Genomic DNA, 22,686 nt, shown 5'->3' with positions numbered 1-22,686 from the left:
ACATACACACACACACACATGGTGATACAAATACCTATTTGAGCTGCTCAGTTATTCTCTCTCAGGAGCTGGAAGCAGCCGTATGGGATGAAGGAGGGACCTGGAGAAGCAGATCTTTTAAGGAAGAAGACAGATTCTGTTCTGTCAGGTTCCTCTGAGTGTGTGTACGAGCAAGTCAGAGAGGAGAGAGAGAGGAAAAGGCAGAGGGAGAGAGGGGGAGAGGGGATCTGTTGCAGGCAGGGGAAGGCGTGACCTGAATGGAGAATGCCAGCCAATTCCAGAGACACACAGGGACCTCAGAACAAAGATAAGGCATCGCTGACACCACACCGGGGACGAGCTCGCAGACAAGTCAGGCCGGGGGGACCAGGCAGCCAGGAGCACCCAAGGCAGGAAAATGAGGTGAGTGCCAGGGCAGGAGTGGGCACAGGGGGTCCTTCCAGGGACCAGGTGCCAAGTAGCCCTGGAAGGTCTGACCTTGTCTCTGGGCTGACTCACCTGCGAGTCCTGTGGCTGGTTCAGGGGCTTTTCATCACTCCCTGGGGCTCTGAGAAGGGAGACAGGCTGGGGCCTTCCCTGGGACTCCGGAGACATGCAACTTGAAACGGGAGGCTGTGTGCAAATGCCCCTGACGCCGCTGGAACTCAGATTTCTCCCTCTGCCAGCGTAGGGTGCTGTCTGCTGGCCAATGTGACTTTTCTTCTGTTGCCCACAAGGCTGAGTTTTTGTTTTCCTCCTTTGTAAAGAGCATTGCTTTATCTCTTCCAACACTTTGTGAGTTAGATATGTGTTTGTGTGTTTATTTGTTCTGACCGGAAAAGAAACCAGATTCCCGTAGCTCAGCTATGTGGCTTCTTAAACCTTCAGAAGTTTGCTAGTTTAAAACCTCAATTTAGAAAACTAAAAACCTGTCCCCGTTTTACATTCCACTATAAATTTCTGCATTTCTTACTGAAATCAGAGGCCGCCAGTGGCGTGAATCAGGCTATGAATTGCACCAAATGGCTCTTAAAGGAATATTACAAATTGAAATTAAAAAAAAAAAAAAAAAGAGTCTTTGGAGTTCTGAAACTAGGACTTTAAATTCTAATTGTTTCCAAGCTCTTCAATATTCCCCATTCCTCAGCCTAGACTTAGAGTTACTTGATGCTTGTTACCAGACATTTCTTGTAAGTTTTTCTCTCCAAGTGTCAAAATCCGACCACCATAATTACTTTTACTACTTATAAGTGTTAATACTGTTAAAAATACAAAAAAGAAAAAAAAAAACACTCTGCAGATGTGTTGCCTCTAAACATCTTTTCCCGTTAATTTTCTTCTCAATTGGAAAAGGGTTTCTATTTGTTTCTCTTCTGCAAAGTCACCTAGCAACATTTCAGGGTCTGGGGCCAATGAGGGGCTTCAGGCTATGTTAACTCTTTGAACTCAGATTACCTGTGGTTTAGAGAGATAATCAGGTCTTTAAGGTTAATCCAATCATTCTCTTCTTTCTAAATCCATTGTAATGTTAAATCTGCTATCTAACTTCATTTTCCTTTCTCCTAAAAGAGAGGAGATTTATGCCCATCTACATGGAATGACAATTTGATTGATCTGTCCACTATTCAAATCTCACCCTACCACCCAGTGCCCCAGCCATAACAAACTACAAGGCCGACGATCAGTTCTGTATCTTGGTGTTTGCTGATCCCTTAAGCCAGAATAGCTCTCCCTCTTATTTCTCCTATTTCTAGAGGACCCGATTGTTCAAGCTGGCTCATACATCACCTCCTCTTCCCTGCCCAGTATCCCCAGAGTCAGCATCTTCTCCTTTGTGATATCTCTGTCCTTGGGAGCTACCTTTCTTAATACCTCTTTGTTGAAATGTCCACCTCCTCTTCCAAGACTGAGTGTTCCTTAAGGAATAGGATCTATGGCATGTTCATCTTTGTATGCCTAGTACCTAGCATAATGTCTGTTTCCTATTAGGCATGCAATAAATATTAGCTGAATTGAATTCAGTTGTTCAATAGCAAAACTACTACTGGAAAAGTGCTCCACTAGAAGTCTATAAAAGGTCTTCCCTCACATAGACACAACAGTTCAGAGTTTGCAAAGCCCTTTCATAGGCACTGTCTCATCTGGTCTTCAGATTTTGGATGAGGTAGGATTTATGGAGAAGTGAGGATAAAAGAGTTTAGCAACTTGCCCAGAGCCACACTGATGATGTTGAAAAAGCCCAGACCCAAATTTGGATCTTTAGGCTCCAAGTTCAGGATGTTTTTCTACTGTATTTTGCCAGACTCTCAACCAAGTATATTATTCTGCACCAGCGGCTCTCAATCCTAGCTGCACATTAGAAGCATCTGCGGTGCTTTAAAAAATGGCAGGGCTTCCCTGGTGGTGCAGTGGTTGAGAGTCCGCCTGCCGATGCAGGGGACACGGGTTCGTGCCCAGGTCCGGGAGGATTCCACATGCCGCAGAGCGGCTGGGCCCGTGAGCCATGGCCGCTGAGCCTGCGCGTCCGGAGCCTGTGCTCCGCAACGGGAGAGGCCACAACAGTGAGAGGCCCGTGTACAGCAAAAAAAAATGTCAGTGACCAGGCCTCACTCCAGACCAATTAAACTAAAATCTGCAGGGGAGGAGCTTTGGTATTAGTTTTTTTTTTTTTTTTTAATTTTCACATAAAGCTACGGGTTTTTAAATTATTTTTCACAGGATTAATTGCTTTGGCCAGATGCCTGGGCATGATATGGGCATGGACCCAGCATCCTCTGTGAGCTTTTGTTATTCCTTTCTTCTGTTGAAGCTAATTCACCATATGGTATTGGGCATGACATGTCACCTCTTGGGGTATCCTTTTCGTCATCTGTCAAGTACGGGTGTTGTCAAAGGGATCCATATAGTCCATTTCAACTCTTCTACCCCAAAACAGTCTGGGTGTAGTGTAGGTTGAAGTGAGGAGTGAATGGAAAGGATAGAAAGTGCTACTCATTCCACAACCATGGATATATGCCGGCATTTTTTAAGGCATTCCTGAGAGCTTGCTCCTACAGTAGAGCTTAGGAAATCCTGGCATTATATATTACTTTTGACATTTCAAGCAAATGTAATTAAACTTTTTGATTAGTTGGAGAATAGATAGCAGGTGTCAGAATTTGTACAGCCGGTGCCTGGTGGATAAGAAGCCAAAAACATTCAGAGTGTGATGGGAAATGAAAGCTGCCACTTACATTCTTTAATTTGCAGCCCTGAAAGCAAGCAAGCTAGCATATGCTCAGGCTTATTATGTGAAAAGAGAGATTTGTTTCATATGTTTAAAACTGTTTTGAGATGCAAACAAAATAGAACAGAAAGCTTCACAGGCCTTCCTCCCACGATGACCAGTTGCCTACTACACATGGTCCTGGGCCTCTGAGGATAGATGGAGCCGTTAGCCTGGGCCAGCCCTTGACAGAAGCAGCATTAGGAAGCTCAGAGTCTCCTCCATGTGGTCTGGAAAAAGCAGATATGGAGAAAGTTGACCTTTCAGCCTTACATAATCTGGGTGTCGCTATTGCAGGGAGGTCCAGTTGGGGGATCCAAAGCTCATTCCTAACCCCTGCTTTTCGGGAAGCAGCATGATGGAGTAATCATAACTAATGTTTGCCTAGGGCTGGACAGTTAACAAAGTACTTATTTTCCAATCGTCCTTTATTCTGATAGCAGCCCCGGGGGATGTCATTATTGTCACCAATTAAAGAATGAAGAAACTGAGAGGGAGACCTTACGTGACTTCCCCAAGATGGGTCAGATAAATAAAGTCAAAGTCTGGACTTGAATCCAGCTATTCCAACCTAAAACCAGTGCTCTCCCCTCCCCAAGCGGAACTGAACCAGAACTCCTAGCCCGGGTACCATCAGTATATTTCCTCACTTGAAAGTGGGGCTGCCTGAGCCCTGCAAGCCAGGGTTTCTAGACTCAAGCTTTCCTACTAGTTCACGAGAGAGCTTGGACCTGTGCCTCCCCTTCTCTCTCCTCCACAGATTGGTTTATAAAAATACTGACCCTGGCAATTGGATTAAAACATTTTGTTTCCTTAGTTGCATCTCACATGTTGCTATTGCAGGGGCCTTGGAAAAAATTTAAATAACTATTTTTTTTTAATTGAAAAAATAGCACAAGGCCCTTCTAGACACATCTGAACATTTTATATACACAAAAGTAAAATTAAAAACACTCATATTACCACTTCAGAGATAACTACTGTTAATATCCTACTGACACCCTTGTAGGCCATTTTGCACTTACATATTTACCTTTTACGTAAATATTATATGACAGCTAGATAATCTCATTGTAGTTATCTCATTGTGTTTGCACACTCAAAAATTCATACGTGTGCATATATAAACATATGTGCATCTACCAAGCAGCGTGGGGCAGCTTGGGGAGAAACAACTTCCTGATTAGCCAAATTGTATCTTAATCTTAAGACGCTGGTATAATTTCCCAGAAGTTACTTTTTAGGCTATATAAGACTCTGGCCCCACTTTCATGCTTTCGTTCATTCATTCGTTCATTCATTCATCATCTCTTATATACCAGGCTTTATATTAGGTCTTTCACATACATCATCTCCAATGTTCATGTGAGCTCTGTAAATTAGAGATTATAATCTTCATTTTACATTTGAGGAAACCTGAACTCAGAGACTAATTACCCAAGGTTTCACAGCCAGTAAGTAAGAGAACTGGGATTTGAACCCAAATACACCTAACTTCAGGGACTGTGCCTAAAGCAGTGCTCCAATTGGAAGCATGTACAGGGAGCTGGAATCTGGAGTGAAGGATACTCTGTGGTATCTTGGGAAGCTTTGAGCTGGATGGTGGAAGATAAATAAGACAACCAGGTGAGGAATGAGCAGGGCATGTGCAGTGGGACCAAGGCCTGGATGGGCATGGCATGCTCCCAGAATGATCTGCCTCGGCATGGCTGCTATGAGATGAAGTTGGACAGGTAAATCAGCACTAGATCAAAAAGGGCTTATCAGCCATCCCGGTAGCAGATGCTTTGCCCTGCAGGCACAGTGGAGCAGTGTGGACACATCTGTGTTTTAGAAAATCAAATTTGGCGGAAGATTGCTGAATGGTATGAAGTGGTAGCCAGGGAGATCAGTTAGGATGAAATAGCAACAGTCCAGATAAGAACATTTAAATTAATTGGCTGGAGAGAAGCAGAGGGGTTCCCAAGACATAGGAAGCAGAACATATAGTATTTAAGGGAGAAGTCGATGAGCCAGGATTGGGATGTTTGAGTTCAAGGTCCTTGAGTCTCACAGGGGGAGCAATCTAGTAGATGCCTTGGTTGTCCTGTGTACTGACCATTAGGTTTTTTGTTTGGTTGGTTTTGTTTTTGTTTTCTTGCGGTACGCGGGCCTCTCACTGCTGTGGCCTCTCCCGTTGCGGAGCACAGGCTCCGGATGTGCAGGCTCAGCGGCCATGGCTCACGGGCCTAGCCGCTCCGCGGCATGTGGGATCTTCCCGGACCAGGGCACGAACCCATGTCCCCTGCATCGGCAGGCGGACTCTCAACCACTGCGCCACCAGGGAAGCCCGACCATTAGGTTTTTGACAAGCCTTGGACATTCTGCCTCATTATTGCATCAGCCACTTTGGGTGTATTCTGCAAGTTTTGTTGAATTTCCCGTGCCCCTTATGCAACTCTTTTCACAGTCCATCATCTCTCATTCCTGCAGCTGGAAATAAACTGTATGTTTTTGATCCTTTTATAAAAACACTTGCCAAAAGGAAAAACCTTGTTTTGCTCATTCCTTCTTAATTCAAAATTTTGCATTTCTTGATTGATTTTGTTAAATTTGTTTTAGGTACTACAGATCCCATCATTGAGTATAAGTCTTATCTCAGTATTACCATGTTACTGTTACTTACTTTTTAGAAAATTGAATCAAGAGTTTATGATTCTTAAATGAAGCTAAGCTAAAGAAATGATACCAGCTTTTACCTAACTATGAAATTTATATTTTCAACCAAAAAATGATATGCCTCAGAGTCCCAAATATGGTATTTTCTGGGAAAGTTTAATACTATTATCAAATCTTTAAAAAGAGCACAACTGGAAGCAACCTTTAAAATCAAGTTACCGCCCTCCAGTATTATAGGCTGGGTAAGCAAGACCCATAAGGACGAAGTAATTACAGCAGGTCAGTGGCAGAGACATGCTGGGAACTTGTTCTCCTGGCTGTTGATTTAGCTAAATGGCAAGGACCAGTGTCTGTGAATGTAAGTAAATCCATTCATGTCTTTCAGGTGGCTCCTTCTCTCTCATGCTCTGTGCTTCTCCTTGTTGAAGGCTTTGGCCCACATAGTGGAGCTTAACAATATGTTTGGCCAGATTCAGTCGCCTGGCTATCCAGACTCTTATCCAAGTGATTCAGAGGTGACGTGGAATATCACTGTCCCAGAGGGATTTCGGATCAAGCTTTACTTCATGCACTTCAACTTGGAATCCTCTTACCTTTGTGAATACGACTATGTGAAGGTGAGACCCCTAATGTTCCCTAACTGGGCCAGGTTCTCTACGGGAGAATCTGCTGGGAGTTAGAGGAGCTTAGATGAATTAGATGCTGTGTTTACCACCCAGGCTGGCAGTCTAGTGAGGGAGACATTACAGTGTTATAACATTATGAAGGAGGGTTGGGGGTGGCATGCTATGTGCAGGCTGAGTAGGAAGACCTAGAAAAGACCTTGAGGGAAACTGAAACTGGCAAAGTGTGACTCAGCCAAACACAGCCTTACCTTTTCCTTTCTGATCTCAAAGTCTTTAACGTTTCCACTAACCTCTGCTCCAATGTCACCTTTAATTCAACAAGCAGAAAAGGGCAGATACCCCAGAGTCAGCATTAATCAGAGTAAGCTAGCATTATATCCAAAGCTGAGGCATTAGAAAGCGTTGCCCTGTTCCCTAGGTAATGATCAAGTGTTTGGGAAGTGTAGCGTATGCTGCAGCGGAGAGTAGGAGGTGAAGTTGGAAGGTTGGATTGGGATGAGATTCTGAAGGGCCTTGAATATGATGCTAAAGAGTTTGGATTTTATCAACAAAGAGTATGGGCAACAGTGGGGGGTCACTACACAGATGGATGTAAAAGACAAATGGAAGAGGAGCAGAAAATGATTACAACATCAAAACAACATTTCCCGGAATTTAAGGAGAGCCCACAAACAATGCCATGGGTGGGGAGCTGTTCTCTTTTAAAAGTGGAGCTAAGAAAGGTTAAAGTACTTCTGAGAGATGACACTTATTAAGGTTGTATCTGGTTCAAAAAGATGTGAAGACCTAAGAACCTACTTTATAAACTCTCTCTGGTTTCCTGGAAGAAGTTCTCATCAAACCACCCTAGAGTAGGCTTTCTATATTTTTGGTATTAGTATAGTCTCATTTTTCCACAGCCTGTAATTCAACAAGAGTTAACCTTGTATTTACCAGAATGTTTGATCAACAGCAAAGAAGTGAGTTGACAAGGTGATTTACACTTAAAATCTCATTCAACCTTTAAAACAATCCTATGAGACAGGTACTACTGTCCCATTTACAGACAAAGAAACAACCCCAAGAAGGTGAAGCAACTCACCCAACGTTGTACAGCTAGTAAGTGATGGATCAGGGTTCCAAACCCATGTCTTGTGACTTTCAATACCATGTTCTTTTGGCTCCACCAAACTGCTCACAAGCTGTACTACACTGAGCCCTAGGATACTGCAGGGGCTGAAAAGAACAGTGGGGTGGGGTGGGGCGGAGGCCTGGTAAGTGGGGCTGTGAACCCCTACCCTGATTAACTCATTTTAAATGGTGGGTGTTGCTAATTATATATGTTGGATATGCATCAAGTATCCCATTTAAAGCACATTTTCTGTGACTGAAAACGTTCTAAAATTGGTGCTCCGTGACAGTGTTTCAATTTTAACACTATTGACATTTTGAGCCAGACAATTACTTGCTGAAGAAAGCTGTTTTGCGAATGGTAGCGTCTTTAGCAGCATTCCTGGCTTCTACTCACTAGTTGCCAATAGCACTCCCACTCCCGTTGTGACAACCAGAAATGTCTCCAGCAGTTATCAATATCCCCAGGGGAGCAAAATCTCTCCATTTGAGCACCATTGCTCTCTTTGTGTGATGCTGCCCATCTTTGAATGCCCTGTGCTAGAAACTGTGAGAATTTAAGGACACAAAAATCTAGTCCCTTAAAAAGAGAGATGAGCCTAGAAAAATAGCAATTGCACAAGATGAAAAAGAGTAATGACAATAAAAGATTGACAAAAAGAATGAGAAAAGGTAAAACTGGCTGCTCTAAGAGATGATGTGGCTTGGTAATCTAGATTAACAGACAGTTTCTATAAATTCATTGAAAATGGAGTCAACTTCTCAGACTCGCAAGGATCAAGCAGAGAGTATTCACCAAGATCCTAAGTGTTTATCATCCTAAATTGAAATTTCTAACAAACAGGTCAGTTATGTCTTCTAGGACATAATCTAGCCTCTGGCAGAACCAAACTCCAGGATCCCAGATGCATTATGGGTAGGGGACATTAGGTTAGCAGAATCCCCCAGCCCATTCCCCTAGCTGATGCTCACCGTACAACCATGGTATTCTCAAATATTTAGGTTGGAGAGTGAACTTAGCAGAAGGAAAATGACCAAACAGTGACTTAATAGAAGAGTAAATTCCATAGATTTAGACAAGGCTAGATGTGAACTTCCTAACTGCTTTTTTCTCTACTTTCAAATACGTCAATCATCTAGAACTTTTGCCAGCGGAAACACTTGCCTTTATTAGTAGCTGAGGCCTCAAGACCACAGAAATTAGAATTTTTTTCTTTAGCTGTGACAATGACTTATTTTCATTATTCCTCCCTGCCTCCACCCTAAGAATTCACTCTCAATTCATATTCAATCATTTCTCACAAGTTTTCCTCTTATTTATATGGATGCCAGGTTTGACCTTGTTAGGACTCCTTTATCGAGATGATAAACACACAATAGAGGATTTAACTCATTCCTTTGCCCCCAAATAAATTGAGTCTCCTGACAAGGCAGATTGAAGAGTTGACATCAGGTACACTTTGTAGCGGAAAAAAATGATACTTTTCAAGGGCAACAATAGACTGTGAAGACCTCTTCCGACACTGAATTAAGGACACTGAAATTTCTACCCAAAGTTTGGCCTTTCTGGTTGGAGAATATTTTGGAAATTGATTGATGGTTTCTATCTAGGGTGGTGAGATACCTTCCTGAAAGCCCAAGGAGATGGGACTAGGCCCTCTGGAAGGGCAGCATCATCCTGGTTTCTTGACTGGGATTCAGGAAATGCCTGTTCTAGTGCCAGATCTGCCACTAACTCCCAAATGATCTTTTAGCACTCTCTCTGCTCCAAAATTAGACTTATGACCTCTGAGCATAGCAAAGAAACAGTCTGTGTGAGGCAACACAGAGACTGAGCTGCCTACCTGAAGTGCCCGATAGTCCTTGCTTCTCTGATTCCAATACATTTTTCCAGTTCCTTTAGAAGAAGAGATTAGCATATTGGACAGAGAGGTATTACTTTGCTTGGGCTTGCACAGCCCACTTCCTTCCAGAATGCCATCCCAGCACTAGCATTGGCCTCCCTGCAGAGGTTCTAGCAGCCATGGGGCCTGAGCAGGCCTTCCTTCACAGGACGCTGCACCCTGGTCAGCTGATGACTAGTGCTCATGTGGAGACAGGCTCTGTGTCCTTGCCCACATGTGCCCGGCAGAGTTCCCCTCCTGGACTCAAGAACTCATAGGATGTCAGGCCACAGGAGCCCTCTGGAGACCCACCTAGTCCCATGTCATTGTTGTTATTGTTGTTTTTCAAATATTTTCTCCCTAGTGGACATTTTCTTCTTAAAAATCTTCTAGTAGTCCTGATATAGGAAACAGAAGTGAGGCTGCTAGGGTTGAAGGTGGCTCAGAAGCTCACTCTGCTCACTCAACCTTCTTGGTCCCTCTGAAGGTCACACCTTGCAGGAATTACAGCTTGAATACTCCTTAAGTTCCCAATTCAGGGACAAGACTAGTACTCTCACCTGTGAACCCTAAAACCCAGAAGCCTTCAACATATAGTCGAAACCCGTTGACTTTTCCTAATTGTGTTCTCTCCCTAACCTTCCACCCCCAGAATATGTGGCTTTCCTGGCTATGAATGAGAAGGAGGCTCTTCCCTTTTCATCTGAATGAAGCATGAGCATGCCAGCCATGCCACCCTTGGATAAGTCAATACCCCTCTACAAAATTCTGTCTTTTCATCTGTTCCATGAGGAGAAGAATGAGATGATCCCTAAGGTCCCTTAAATTCCAGAATTTTAATCTTCATTCTCCTTGCCAGAGCTTTCCAGATGACCCCCCCAAACCCTCATTATCCTAGTTAGGATAATGCCAGAGAACGGTAATAATATGTCACAGCGGCCACTTCTTGAAGTTCCGTGGCCATAAGCACTCCATTAAGAGACTATAGTCTGCTGGAGTTGCCTTAGTGACATGTCATTTGAAGAAAACTTGTAAATATATCATGCCAGTGCTGTCCTTTTCCAAGGAACTTGGAATATCACTCATTTCCGTCTGATGGGATAATATCCCCTGTTTTGAGGCTCTTTCATTCTGTGACTGAATTCCCCTGGCAGGCCTGGGAGTGGGTTTAAAGGACCGTCCAGTTCACAGGAATCCTTTCAGCCCAGCCCCAGTCCACAGACTGCCCTTCCCACCCTGGCCCATCAGGGTGATGATGACGGAATTGCTGACACTGCACATCAGCAGCTTGAGGAAGGGCAGGACCCCAAGGCTGTGGTCTGGATGCTCTCATTTTATGAAAATTCCTCTCCAGCCTGACTTCCCGCAGTCTTTGGTCTTCAAGGCACATGCACATCTGCACGACAGGATTTGCTTCCTTGGAATGTGGCTGCAATGTGTGGATTCCTACAGTGCACAGATGAGACATATGAATCACAGCTGGTTAATGCTGTAGGCGAGGGGCAGAGCACAGACACTGGCCAGGAAACTGGAGGCCTAGATTCTTGTGGCCATTCTCTACTAACTAAGTAACCCTGGGCAAGTGATTGCTTTTAGAGTGGACTCTTTCCTCCTGTCTCAGATACAGGGAGTTGAACCAGATGTTCTCTAAGGTCCACCTAGCCCTGATAGTCTATGTATCTAAGACCTCAGGAATCATGATTCAACTTCATGATCATCATGCTGAAGCCCTGGAAAGGGCAATTCATTGGCCAAGGTCACACGGGGACCAGAATTTATATCTCAAAACTCTCAGTCTTTTCTTTTCTTCTTTTAAAAATATTAAGTGACAGTGGAGTCCCCCATCTTACGGATGCTTAGGTTTTTAAGTGTAATGTAAGGCAAATACTGTCTATAGTCAAACTTACTCTCTTAAATATAGTAGAGCACTGGCTTTTAGAATGTCCAGAAGAGACTTTTTTTCCCAGAAATGCAACAAATTCTATAGTTCCTTTAGTTGAGCATCAGATGAAGTAGTTTGACTTGTGCTGAGAAAGGAGCCCTGGAGCTATAGTTACTGAAAAAGGTACTCAGAAACCAGAACCACCAAGGGAGCAGCAGATTCACACATCTTATTGTCAAGTCCACTTCATGGTATCTGTTCATTGGAAAAGGAGATAATAAAAGCCTGCATTTGGCTTTTTTCTCTTTCTCTCTTTCCCCTTCTTTTATTGAGTGCATATAGCTCAACTGGCATCTGTTAAATGCTCATATGACATAACATCACTTTTCTCCTCTTATATTCTTGATACATTAAACATTTCTTCCATTCTCTCCACTTTAGCCCTTTAGTTCCAGTTCTTATTCCTCTCGCCTAGTTTATTGCAATACCATCCTAAATGTCTACCAGCTGTGGGTCTCTCCCCAACCGGTCCACCCTCTACATGTGTCCAGAGAGATCTTCTTAAACATTGCTTTGATTGTGCAACTCTCAAAACCTTTCAATTGTTCTCCGCTGTCTATGGAATGAAGTCTAAGAATTTTATTGAAAATCTACCATAAGTTGGACACTGCACCAAAGACAGGCCCCATGAAGATGAGTAAGACAGTACCTGCCCTCCAAGAACTCATGATTTCATAGTGTGTCATAAGACAAGTACATAATTAATAAGCTAAAACTGGGCAGAGTAACACAAGAGTATGGGGCAGTATATAAGTTGTAGAGTGATCATTTCTGGGTGTTCAAGAAAAGCTTTGGAAATAATTAATGTCTGAGATAAGTCTTGAAGGGTAAAGAGGAATTTAACAGTGTAATTCCCTAAACTTCTTGATCTCCCTAAGCATCGGTTTTGTGATTGGTACAAAAAAAAAAAAAAAGACTTAATGATACAGTACCTTCCTTGCAGTTTATGCAAGAGTTTAAATGAAATGATGGCTATGAGTGAAATCAGTACTGCAAAAGGCAAACATGTTCAATGGTTTGGAGTTCAGCCTCTAGAGCCACTCAGACCTAGAGTTAGGTCCTGCCTCCACTATTTATTGTAAAATATGGATAACAGTAATGCCTATCTCTTGGGCTTATTGTGAATGTCAAGTGAGGTAAATGCTGTATTGACATATGCCCAACACCTATGTAATTAGTTCAGTAAGCATTATTAGAGTGGTAATGATGGCAAGGGTATGAGCACTAAAGTGCTTGCTGGTATCACCAGATGCTCAATGAGTGTCCGTTTTCTCATCTGCTCTGACTTTACCACTAACTGGCTGCCTATGACCTTGCACATATCACTCAGTTTTTCAGGCAATTTATGGAAAAGTACTTTGAAAGGACTAATCAAATGCAAGAGGCTGTTTATTTCTCCTGTGTATTCATTTGTTGTGACACAAGTTTGTGGCACTTTCTGATGTATTGCCTCCTTTGATTCTCATGGACTAGGGAGAGCCGGGATTACTACATCTAATTTACAGGAAAGGATACTGAGCATCAAGAGCTTAAATGCATTTGTGGTCCAGGACTTTAGAGCAAAGCCAGGTTTCAATCCTTGTTCTTCTTACCCCTAAGTCATGATTGTGTTTCTCCATTTGGCCCTTCTCAGAACAAGTTTTATCCTGGTAGGGATTTCAGGATTTTGATATGCTTCCTGGCTATAAGAGAAATTTAGTAAAATCTTGTAAAACTGAAGGACCTTGAGGGTTCCTGTGTTGTCTAGATTTTGTTAAAGAACCTTCTCTTTTATTCTGACATTGAGAGAAAAAAAAAATTTATAAAAATGGAGTCTGAACAGGCTTCCCTGGTGGCAGAGTGGTTGAGAGTCCGCCTGCCGATGCAGGGGACACGGGTTCGTGCCCCGGTCCGAGAAGATCCCACATGCCGCAGAGCGGCTGGGCCCGTGAGCCATGGCCGCTGAGCCTGCGCATCCGGAGCCTGTGCTCCGCAACGGGAGAGGCCACAACAGTGAGAGGCCCGCGTACCGAAAAAATAAATAAATAAATAAAAATTGGAGTCTGAGCTATGAAGGTTGGGAAAGTGCTCAATTTATCTGTTTGTGGTACACATGTCTAATGGTGAACTCAAGGACATTGCACTAGACTGTCAGCCCCAGGAGTTCAGGGCCTATGTCTGTGTTTATTTCTAGTAGTGAGCACAGCCCTGGGGGCAGAACAGGAAAAAGCAAAAATCTCCTGGTGGTAAGCATAAAGGAAAGGGCTCTGGTCTAGAGATCAGCCACTGACTCCTGTTGAGACATTGGGCAAGTCACTTGTCTGCTCTGGGCCTCAGTTTCTCCATCTGCCCAATGAGGAAATTGGACTGGCTGGCCTCTCTAAGCCCTTCCAGCCCTGATGCTCCCTTCCCAGGCCTCGTTGGGTCAGTCTTCATCCTGCTGTGTAATTGACAGATAAGTCCCTCCCATGGCCCTGCTCAAAGACTGACTCCTCTGAACCCGGACTCCTAATTTCTGTGCAGTGCTCTGTGTTTACTCTGAACGTGCCCTCGACCTTCAACTAGTGCCGAAGCTCTGTTCATTCTCTGGGAGTAGACAGGAGGCCTTGCCCCTGAGGGAAAAGAGGAATGGGTAAATATTTCTCATGAATTTCAATTGTATTCCCTAGTGGAATTCTTCACTCCAGAGATACCAGGTTTCCAAATCCATTCTAGCTGATTCAGAAGAATCAGGAAGTGAAAATGAGCTTCAGAAAAAGCGTGACAAAAGCTTATTTTATGAAGGAAGTACAAACAGCACAGGCTCTGGGGTGATGGAAAACAGAAGGAAGGTTCCCAGCGCTGGGGCAGAGAATGTGGGCAAGTGTGGGTGAGTGTGAGGTGGGAGTGCTCTGGGGAATAGGTGCCCCGGTGTGCAAATCTGTGTGCTTATGTGTACACAGGCCACTCTCAGACACACCTTAGTAAAAAGCAGGGCTTGAGTTTGCTTTGATGTGCTCATAGAAGAAAAAGTAGGGAAGGGGAGGTATTCATTTATTCAACAAATATTCATTGAATGCCTACCATTTACTAGAGCTTGGGGTATAGTGGTAATCAAGACAGAAGTGCCGGTCAGCTGGGTGCTTACATGACACTGGGGGGAACAGACAATAAACACTAAACACAATCCACAGGTTAATTATATAATGAGTAGTAAGGTGATAGGCAAAGAAGTGAAACAGAGCAGGGTAAAGAGGGTCCACGTGAGGTGGGGTGCATGTTACCACTGAAATATGTTGATCAAGGTGGTCCTTGTTGAAAGGGTGACATTTGAGCAAAGACTTGAAGAAGTTGAGAAAGTCAGCCATGTAGCTTTCTGGGGAAAAGCATCCCAACCAGAAAGAACAGCCAAGACCTTAGTGGGAATGTGCCTGGTGTGTTTGAAGAAGAGCAAGGTTGGCAGTGTGGCTGGAGCAGGAGGGACAGGGATGGGAGATGAAGACAGAGGTACAGGTGGGAGCCCCATCACCAGGGGGCCTGGGAAATAGGGTCCCTGCCTAATGCGCACAGGCAATGGCAGACTTTACAAGCTGCTTTCCCACCCAAGTGTCATTTGACCTCCTGACTCTTAGAGGATAGAATTAAGGTCCACCGAGTATGTTTGTGAAAACTGAGGCTGAACCAGTGGTGCACTTATCAATGATCAACAACCTGGTCTGGACTGGGGGGTGGGTTGGGAGGGCAGAGAAGAGATACCTCGGTAGCTCTCTATTCACCACTCAGATATTCTAGACATTAGTAAACTCAAGTGCTGAGATAATAGTAAAATGATAGAATAGTTAGGAGATGATGAGTTTTTATATAATTTATTTCTTTTTAATATAATTTATTTAATTGTAAATTTATGAAACAGTTTTTCACGATGGCTATGTTTAACGACAGCATTGCAAAAATCCCTGAAAAGTTGACAACTGGCCCCTGTAAGTTGGTAAGAGCCAGCTCCAGGGCACCAGTGCCTGGGGAGGTTAAAGTGACACATGTGAGTGGCAGGGCGGTAACCAGAAGCCAGGTCTTTTGGTCCCTATTCTAGCTCTCTTGAAAATTTTCCAAGATTTGAGGATGTGCATTCGGGCTGGGGAGGGCAGGGTCCTGGGCAGTGGCAGAGGGATATACCGGCTTGCACATTCCTGGAAAGTGCCTGGAGACGCTGGCCCGTGGCGGGTCCCTTCTCTCCACTCAGCACTTACTTAATCACTGCTTTCACCCCAGTGCTGACTGTGACCGACCTGGAGCCAGGCTGCCTCTGCAGGAGAAGAACACAACAAGGCTTTGTTTTTGCCTGTCCCCAGGCTATTTTCCTGTCCTGAACCTTCTGGGGCTCAGCTTCCCGGTCCCAGAGGGTATTTGCATGTGAATGGGCCTGGCTCTGAAGTCACAGAAGGGGTGGATGGGGAGTTTAAGCCATTCACGGGCCAATGAGAGTAAAGCCCTTCCTGGCCCCCCTTCCCAGCCATGATTCCCAGACGCTCCCACCCACGCCCCCCCAGCCCTGCCGCACTGAGATGCCAGGCGCCTCCAGTTTCCCACCTGCGGGATGCTTGCTTCCCAAGCTCGCGGCCACCCCTCCCCAACCAGCTCTTTCTTCTCCCCGTGCTCTGCTGCCTAGAGCCCGTCTCCTTTTCTGCCCGGAGCCCTCCTAGCGACTGGGCAATCCTCCTGGTAGCAGAGGGATTCGGGGACTCTAACACCTGCCAGCTGGGTCTCAGGTCCTCACACTGTTAATGGCGTCTAGCATTTGCATGTACACGATACATACCTTCCTAGGGGCTTACCCAGCTCTGTTAGGAGGTTTTTACTCCGAATAACAAATGTATAAGAACACTTTGCTGGGACTGTCAGTATATCTGGGCCCTGATGGTAGCTCTGCCATTATCTGGCCATGTGACTTTCAACCAGTTACTTCACTTCTCTGAGCCTCAGTTTCCCCATCTAAGAGAGGAAAATGATAGGTAGCCTTTAATGTCCTTTCTATCTCAGACCTTCTATGGTCTTGTAATTCCAGTTACTGAACAAGGCTGGAAGTCAGAACATCTGGATTTTTATCTCAGGTCAGCTACTCCTAGGCTATGTGACCTTGGAAATTCATGTCACCTCTCTGGTCGGGGAATCACAATGTCTACCTGAAGTGCAATCATTACAAGACAGCCGTCAGAAACAAATAAAGAAGGTGAAAACACCTTGTCAACTGGAAATTCCACATGGGGGGGGGGAGTGGGAATTATTACTATTACTACTACTACAATTATTATTATTATTGTTATTATTATTATTATCATCATTATTATTTTATGGCCAAACGACTTGATCCAGGACTGAAGCAACAACCTGCAGCCCGTCACAAATGTGGCCAACTTGAGTCTTAACCCCACCAGCTGTGCTATTTTTACTTACATGGCTTTCAAGAGCTTCTGAAATGCAATACACACATACACACACACACACACACACACACACACACGTCTCCTTTTTTTTCTAGACCCAGGTTCTTGTCTGGCATCTGGTACCTTTACTTTGCTCCTTCTCATGATATTTAACTGCAGTTTGGGCACCTGGATAAAGTAGCAGTTTGAGCTGTTAACCCCTGGCCCAGTCCCTGGAGGGTGACAGACTTGCGGTGAAGGCGACCACAGGAGCACAGAGCACTCACTTGTGAGTCAGGGGTCCTGGGCCCAGGGCTGTCACTGAATCATTGGCCTAAATTCACACACCTAGAGAAATCCTTTGACACACAGGAAAGTAAAGGGATTCCTGGACTTGCTATTATTCTCTTGTGGATGGAAGCTTTCAGAGATCCCTTAAATTACTCTGGTCCTCTCTTATAAAATTAGGATAATATCTTTTCCATGTCACCCACCTCCCAGGACTGATAGGAGACTTGTAAAGTTCAGAGAGCCAAAGGGACCTAAGATGCCACCTGCCAAATGAGGAGGCCAGGTTGCAAGGTCTCCCTGGGTTCCCTGCCTGCCCCATCAGCCTGGGATCTGGGGGGACTCATAAAAAGAGATGTCTGTGCTGATGACCCCAGTGAGATTAGGAATGAAAGAGTGGAACCAGGAAACAAGAGAATATCTAGGGACGGGTTCAGTCTCTTAATTCTTCTTTGAATATGTGAAATTACCCATGCCCCACTTAGCTGGGAGTCCAGAAAGCTGTCACCTCAGTTGGCTGAATCTCAGTGGTCCTGTTTTTCTCACTGATTTACTGAGTGCTGACTATATTTCAGGTAACTTTCTGAATATTTTACATATATTAACTCATGTCATATTCACAAAGTCCTATGATTTATAAATACTATTATTTTCACCATTTTACAAATGAGAAAAACCTATATACAGAGTGTATTCAATTCCTAGGGCTGCCATAACAGATTGCCATTAACCTGGTGGTTTATAACAGCAGCTTCTTCTGTCACAGTTCTGGAGGCCAGAAGTCTGAAATCAAGGTGTTGGTGGGACCATGCTTCCTCTGAAGGCTCTAGGGAAGGATCCTTCCTTGCCTCTTATAGCTGCCTGGTGGTTGTTTGCCAGTCCTTGGCATTCCTACGGCCGCATATCTCCAATCTCTGCCTCTGTCTTCACACTTCCCTCTGTGTATGTCTCTGTGTCCAAGTTTCCCATTTCTTATAAGGACACCAGTCATTGGGTTAGGGTCCACCCTAATCCAGTATGATGTCATCTTAACATAATTTCATAGGCAAAGAACTATTTCCATATAAAATCAAGTCCAAGAGTTAGGACTTGAACATATCTTTTAGGGAATACAATTTAACCTAAAACAGAGAATTTAAATAATTTTCCTAACATATACTAATTGGTGAAGACTCATGTGCAACTTATATAAAGATGAGGTCCCACATGATCCAGTCTCAGTAAGGGGTTACATCCAAAAAAACAGAAAACTTACACAATTGAAAGCAATTCACAATTTGACTCACTCTCTTGAGAACCAAAAAAGGGCAGAGATGTTCTTATCACAAACATTCTTAAATGTTCAATCCTCCATGCCCCCTCTCTCCCTCTCCTCTTCTTTCCCCTAAAGTCTTCAGGAATTTCACACCAAGGATCTCTTCTATCTCCCCTCATACCTCCACTTACACCCCATCCTCTGGGTCCCTCTTGGACTTGACAATCACAAAAACTGTTCCCTGACATGAGACCCTCCCTGCCATATGTGAATTTTAGTTGTTCCGAGTTTCTTGATTGTTTTCTCAGAATTTTATTTTTCACCGTATTGTTTGTGTGGAATTAAAGCAAAAAATTTCACCTCTTTTTTTAGCTTTGTTGGGACCCAAGGGCTAGAAAAAAATGAGAGAAGGAAGTGAAATAGTGATGAGGGGGTCTCCATACATGACCATGAGGAAGGGAAGACTCAGGTGGTTATAAGAGATGGAGAGACTGGAAACCAACCCTGAACTTCCAGGCTGGTTCAGCTGCCCCACCTGTGTGCTCCCTTTGTTGGTTGACCTGAACCAACTGATTTTATGCCATTGGGTAGAAGCTAGAGGGAAGTAGCTGTGGGCCCAAATTTCTTTTTAAAATACTTTTAAAATAGAAAAACAGGAAAAAGAAAAATTACCTATCATTTCACTAGCCATTGTTGTTTGCTCTAATTCCTTCCACTTTTTATTTTCAATGTATACTTTCAACATAGTTATAATTACATTGACTATACAATTTGTCCTGCTTTTTCACTTAGTATAACCTACTAAGAATGTTTCCAGATCACTGAAAATTCTCCATTAATGCAATAATTAATAGCTGCTTAACTAAGCTAATGCTAATGCAACAGTTCCCCTAGAATTGGGTATTTACATTGTTTCCAGTTTTCTATTATTATATATAACTGCTAGAAACATCATTGTTCATAAGTTTTTTCCACAATTGGAATATCCTCCCCTCAATTATATTCCCAGTTATGGGGCCAGGGAAGAACTTTCTAAGCCAAAGATAATCCAAAATGGCCTCATCTATCTTGGAAGGTAGTGAGTTTTTCATCTCTGCAACTGATCGTGAAAAGGTGGTGTGAATTTTTCAAGGGTGTGGTAGAAAAATAAGAGGTTAAATAAGGTAAATTTCAAGGCCCTAAGACGGCATGAGACTGTAATTCTCAAAATTTCAGTTCACAAAGGTCAGTGTCTCTCTTTATCCCAGATTACTTCCTTACTCTCTATAACATGTCTAGTGCTGTGTAACAAACCACTCCAAAATTTAGTAGCCAAAACAATATCCATTTTATTTGCTCTTGATTCTGTGGTCAGAAGTTTAGGCTAGACTTGGCAGGATGGTCCTTTTGCTGGATTTGCTTGAGGTCATTTCTGTGGCTCCAGGCTGTATCAGTCAGAGTTCAGTCAGAAAAGCAGAGCCTCTGTGAGTATTATGAGATAAAAGCTATTTATGGGCATTAGAACTCATGTAATTATAGGAGAGGCTAGGAAAGTAAAGATCCCAGCTTCTCCTAGACAGAGAGTTGGAGGACCACAGACAGTTCACTTATCCATTTTCGTGAAGCCCTGGCATGGGTGGAAATATTGGTATCTTCAGAGAAAGCTGAGAATTCAAGCCTATTGAAGAAGCCAAAGTTGGGTCATAAAGAGGGAGCTCATGGAGAGAAGTCTATGAGAAGCTGTTGGCTCTGAGCAGCTACTACGCCTGTGGGGACACCTGCAAGCCTCTGGTGGGCCTGGGCCACTCTTAGTCATCAGAGCCAGAAGCAGGAAAGAAGAGCTGTATGCAGAGAGGAGGAGAGTGAAGACAATTAGAACCCATTGGCACATCTACATCTGTCCATCTCTGTATCTGATCATAAAACAACCTCCAGAGAGTAAGGACTATTGCCTTCCAAACCCACACAAGTTCCTGTTTTGGCCAACAGTAACCTGGAACTAGAGAGAGAAGGAGATTCTGGGGAACATGGTTCCGAGGTTAACTAAATTGACAGCAGGACAATTCAGCACACTCCCTGAATGCCTAAATTAAATCTGAAAAGCTCTTCAAGGGCCCAGAGAAGATGTCAGTGGGGCTCCAGGATGAAGCTTGGGAACATGGACTAGCAGAGCTCTCAGGCATTTGGGCTTATAGGACGGCCTCTTTTTTTTTTAAATTGAGGTATAGTTGATGTACAATATCATATAAGTTACAGGTGTACAACACAGTGATTCACAATCTTTAAAGGTTAAAATCCATTTATAGTTATTGTAAAATATTGGCTATATTCCCTGTGCCGTACATATATCCTTTTAGCTTATTTATTTATACATAATAGTTTGTACCTCTTAATCCCCTACTCCTTTGTTGCCCCCTCCCCCACTGGTAACCACTAGTTTGTTCTCTGTATCTGTGAGTCTGTTTCTTTTCTGTTATATTCACTAGTTCATATTATTTTTTAGATTCCATATATAAGTGATATCATATAGTAGAGAACAGCATTTTTTGTTTGCCTCCTGTCTTAAAGGAGCATGAGCATTATTGACTAGGGAATCAGGATGCTGCATTGTGAACCTGAAGCCACCACTCACTAGATCATGACCTTGCTTGATTCATTTAAATCATCTGGGCTTCAAGTTTCTCATTGGGTGGCTGTCAGTGTATTTGTTAAGCTCTGGTGAGGTAACCTTATGGACATGTGGAAAGCAGCCATAGCTGTCCTCCCACAGAAATTTGACCAAGTTTTCTGCTGCTCTGCCTTAGCTTTGCCTAGGAGGTTTGTGCTGTTTCTACTAAGGTAGAAAATTCATAGAAAACAGGCTCTGGCTTCTTTTCCTTAGATCTCTCTCCCCTGTTCCCTGTCCTCAATAGAACCCCTTTCCTACATCAACAGAACCCCTTTCCTAGGTGGTGGTGGGAAGGGAGGGGCAGTTGAGACTCCTAATGCCCCTGGGACTTCGCTTTTCCCTCTGCCTGGATGTCCTCCCCTCTGCCCCCCAAACCCTCCACCTACTATTTCTACCTGCCTAAATTCTACTCACCTTTCAGTCCCCAGATCAAAGAACAGTCTCTTCTTCTTAAGTGTTCTCTGATTCCCCTCAGCTGGATGCAATATTTTCCCATCTTATAAGCCCAGGGGCTTCCTAGCTTTCATTGCAATAACTACAATCTGGTGATTCCCTAACACATACACATTTGAGTACTTATTCTCCTACTAAATTTTACATTCCCAGAGGCAGGGGACTTCCTTATTAAGCACGTGCAACAAATAAGTAATTTTTGACATCCTTCACATTATAATGCAGACAGAACTTGCTATATAAATATTTGCTGAGTTGAGTTGAAAGAAAGCAGATTGAGGACATGCATCCATGTGTTGGTGCCCTAAATCACAATAGTCTGAAAGGACATGGCTGCCCATAAGAAGTAGAAAAATGAAGAGTCTGTGATCCCCAGCCAGATGGTTCTCTAATATTACGAATTTTGTGTTTTCATTTGATAAGGTATTTCCCTCCATCATGTTAATACGATGACCCTAGAAATGGGGTAGTCTGAACAGAAGCCAGAGCTCAATCCTCCATCTGTACTCAGAAGTCAATGGTTTTTGTAGATTTTTACAATCATAGCAAGGGCTGAAGATATTAAGTAGGGCCAGTGACCCCCTCTATTTAGGTTATGGCCGGAGCTGTCACTGAGCCACATCCTCTCTGGGAGACAGTCCATGCACCCAAGATAAAGTTTCAAGAGGCCCTTGAGCCAGAAAAGTTGTTTGGCACAGTGCCTATGTCTTTTGCCTTGCACTCTCTGGGTTGGTGGGTTCCTTTCACCAGGGTCAAAACAGTTCCAAAAGCAAAACAAGTATCAGGGAATCATGATTATCTCTCTACTCTTGAGCAAGTCACTGCCCCTCTCTGGACCTCAGTTTCCTCTAGAAGGATGGGGATCGAAACAGCTCTTAAGGGTCCCTCCTTCCACGCTCTGATATTCCAGGACTCTATTCGGAGCGGCAGGCTGAATTCCCAGGGCCCTGGGGCCTTTTCTTCCCTGCTTCTAAAGGTATATCTGGCTCAGATTTCCCCATGGGTCTCAGCTGGGGCGTGCTTACCTGTCCTCTGGAATAGTGAGGCCCTGCAGGTGATGATTGTTTACCTGCCATCATAAACGGTCCTTAAGCCTGGAAGTTACAAGGAGGGAGGTTGTTTATCACAGACTTTCATTAGGTCTCTCCCTAATCCAAATTATCTCTGGCTGATTTCACTTGAAAGTGTCCATGCTACAGGTA

The 22,686-nt window shown here is 43.8% G+C and overlaps 1 protein-coding gene across 2 annotated transcripts in view; it reads left to right on the top strand.

Moving 5' to 3' along the window:
* The first annotated feature begins 222 nt into the window (after positions 1-222).
* The window catches only part of MASP1 (MBL associated serine protease 1), a 55,549-nt gene continuing 33,085 nt past the window's right edge, over positions 223-22,686 (top strand). For both annotated transcript variants that reach the window (XM_082654568.1, XM_082654567.1), the window contains exons 1-2: positions 223-402; positions 6,288-6,519. In XM_082654568.1, coding sequence (XP_082510694.1) covers positions 398-402; positions 6,288-6,519 — 237 coding nt within the window. In that variant the 5' untranslated portion in view covers positions 223-397. The remainder of the gene's footprint in view (positions 403-6,287; positions 6,520-22,686) is intronic.

The sequence above is a fragment of the Grampus griseus genome, assembly GCF_964374135.1.
Source record: "Grampus griseus genome assembly, chromosome: 5".
NCBI lineage: Eukaryota > Metazoa > Chordata > Mammalia > Artiodactyla > Delphinidae > Grampus > Grampus griseus.
This window is presented reverse-complemented; position numbering and strand designations above follow the sequence as displayed.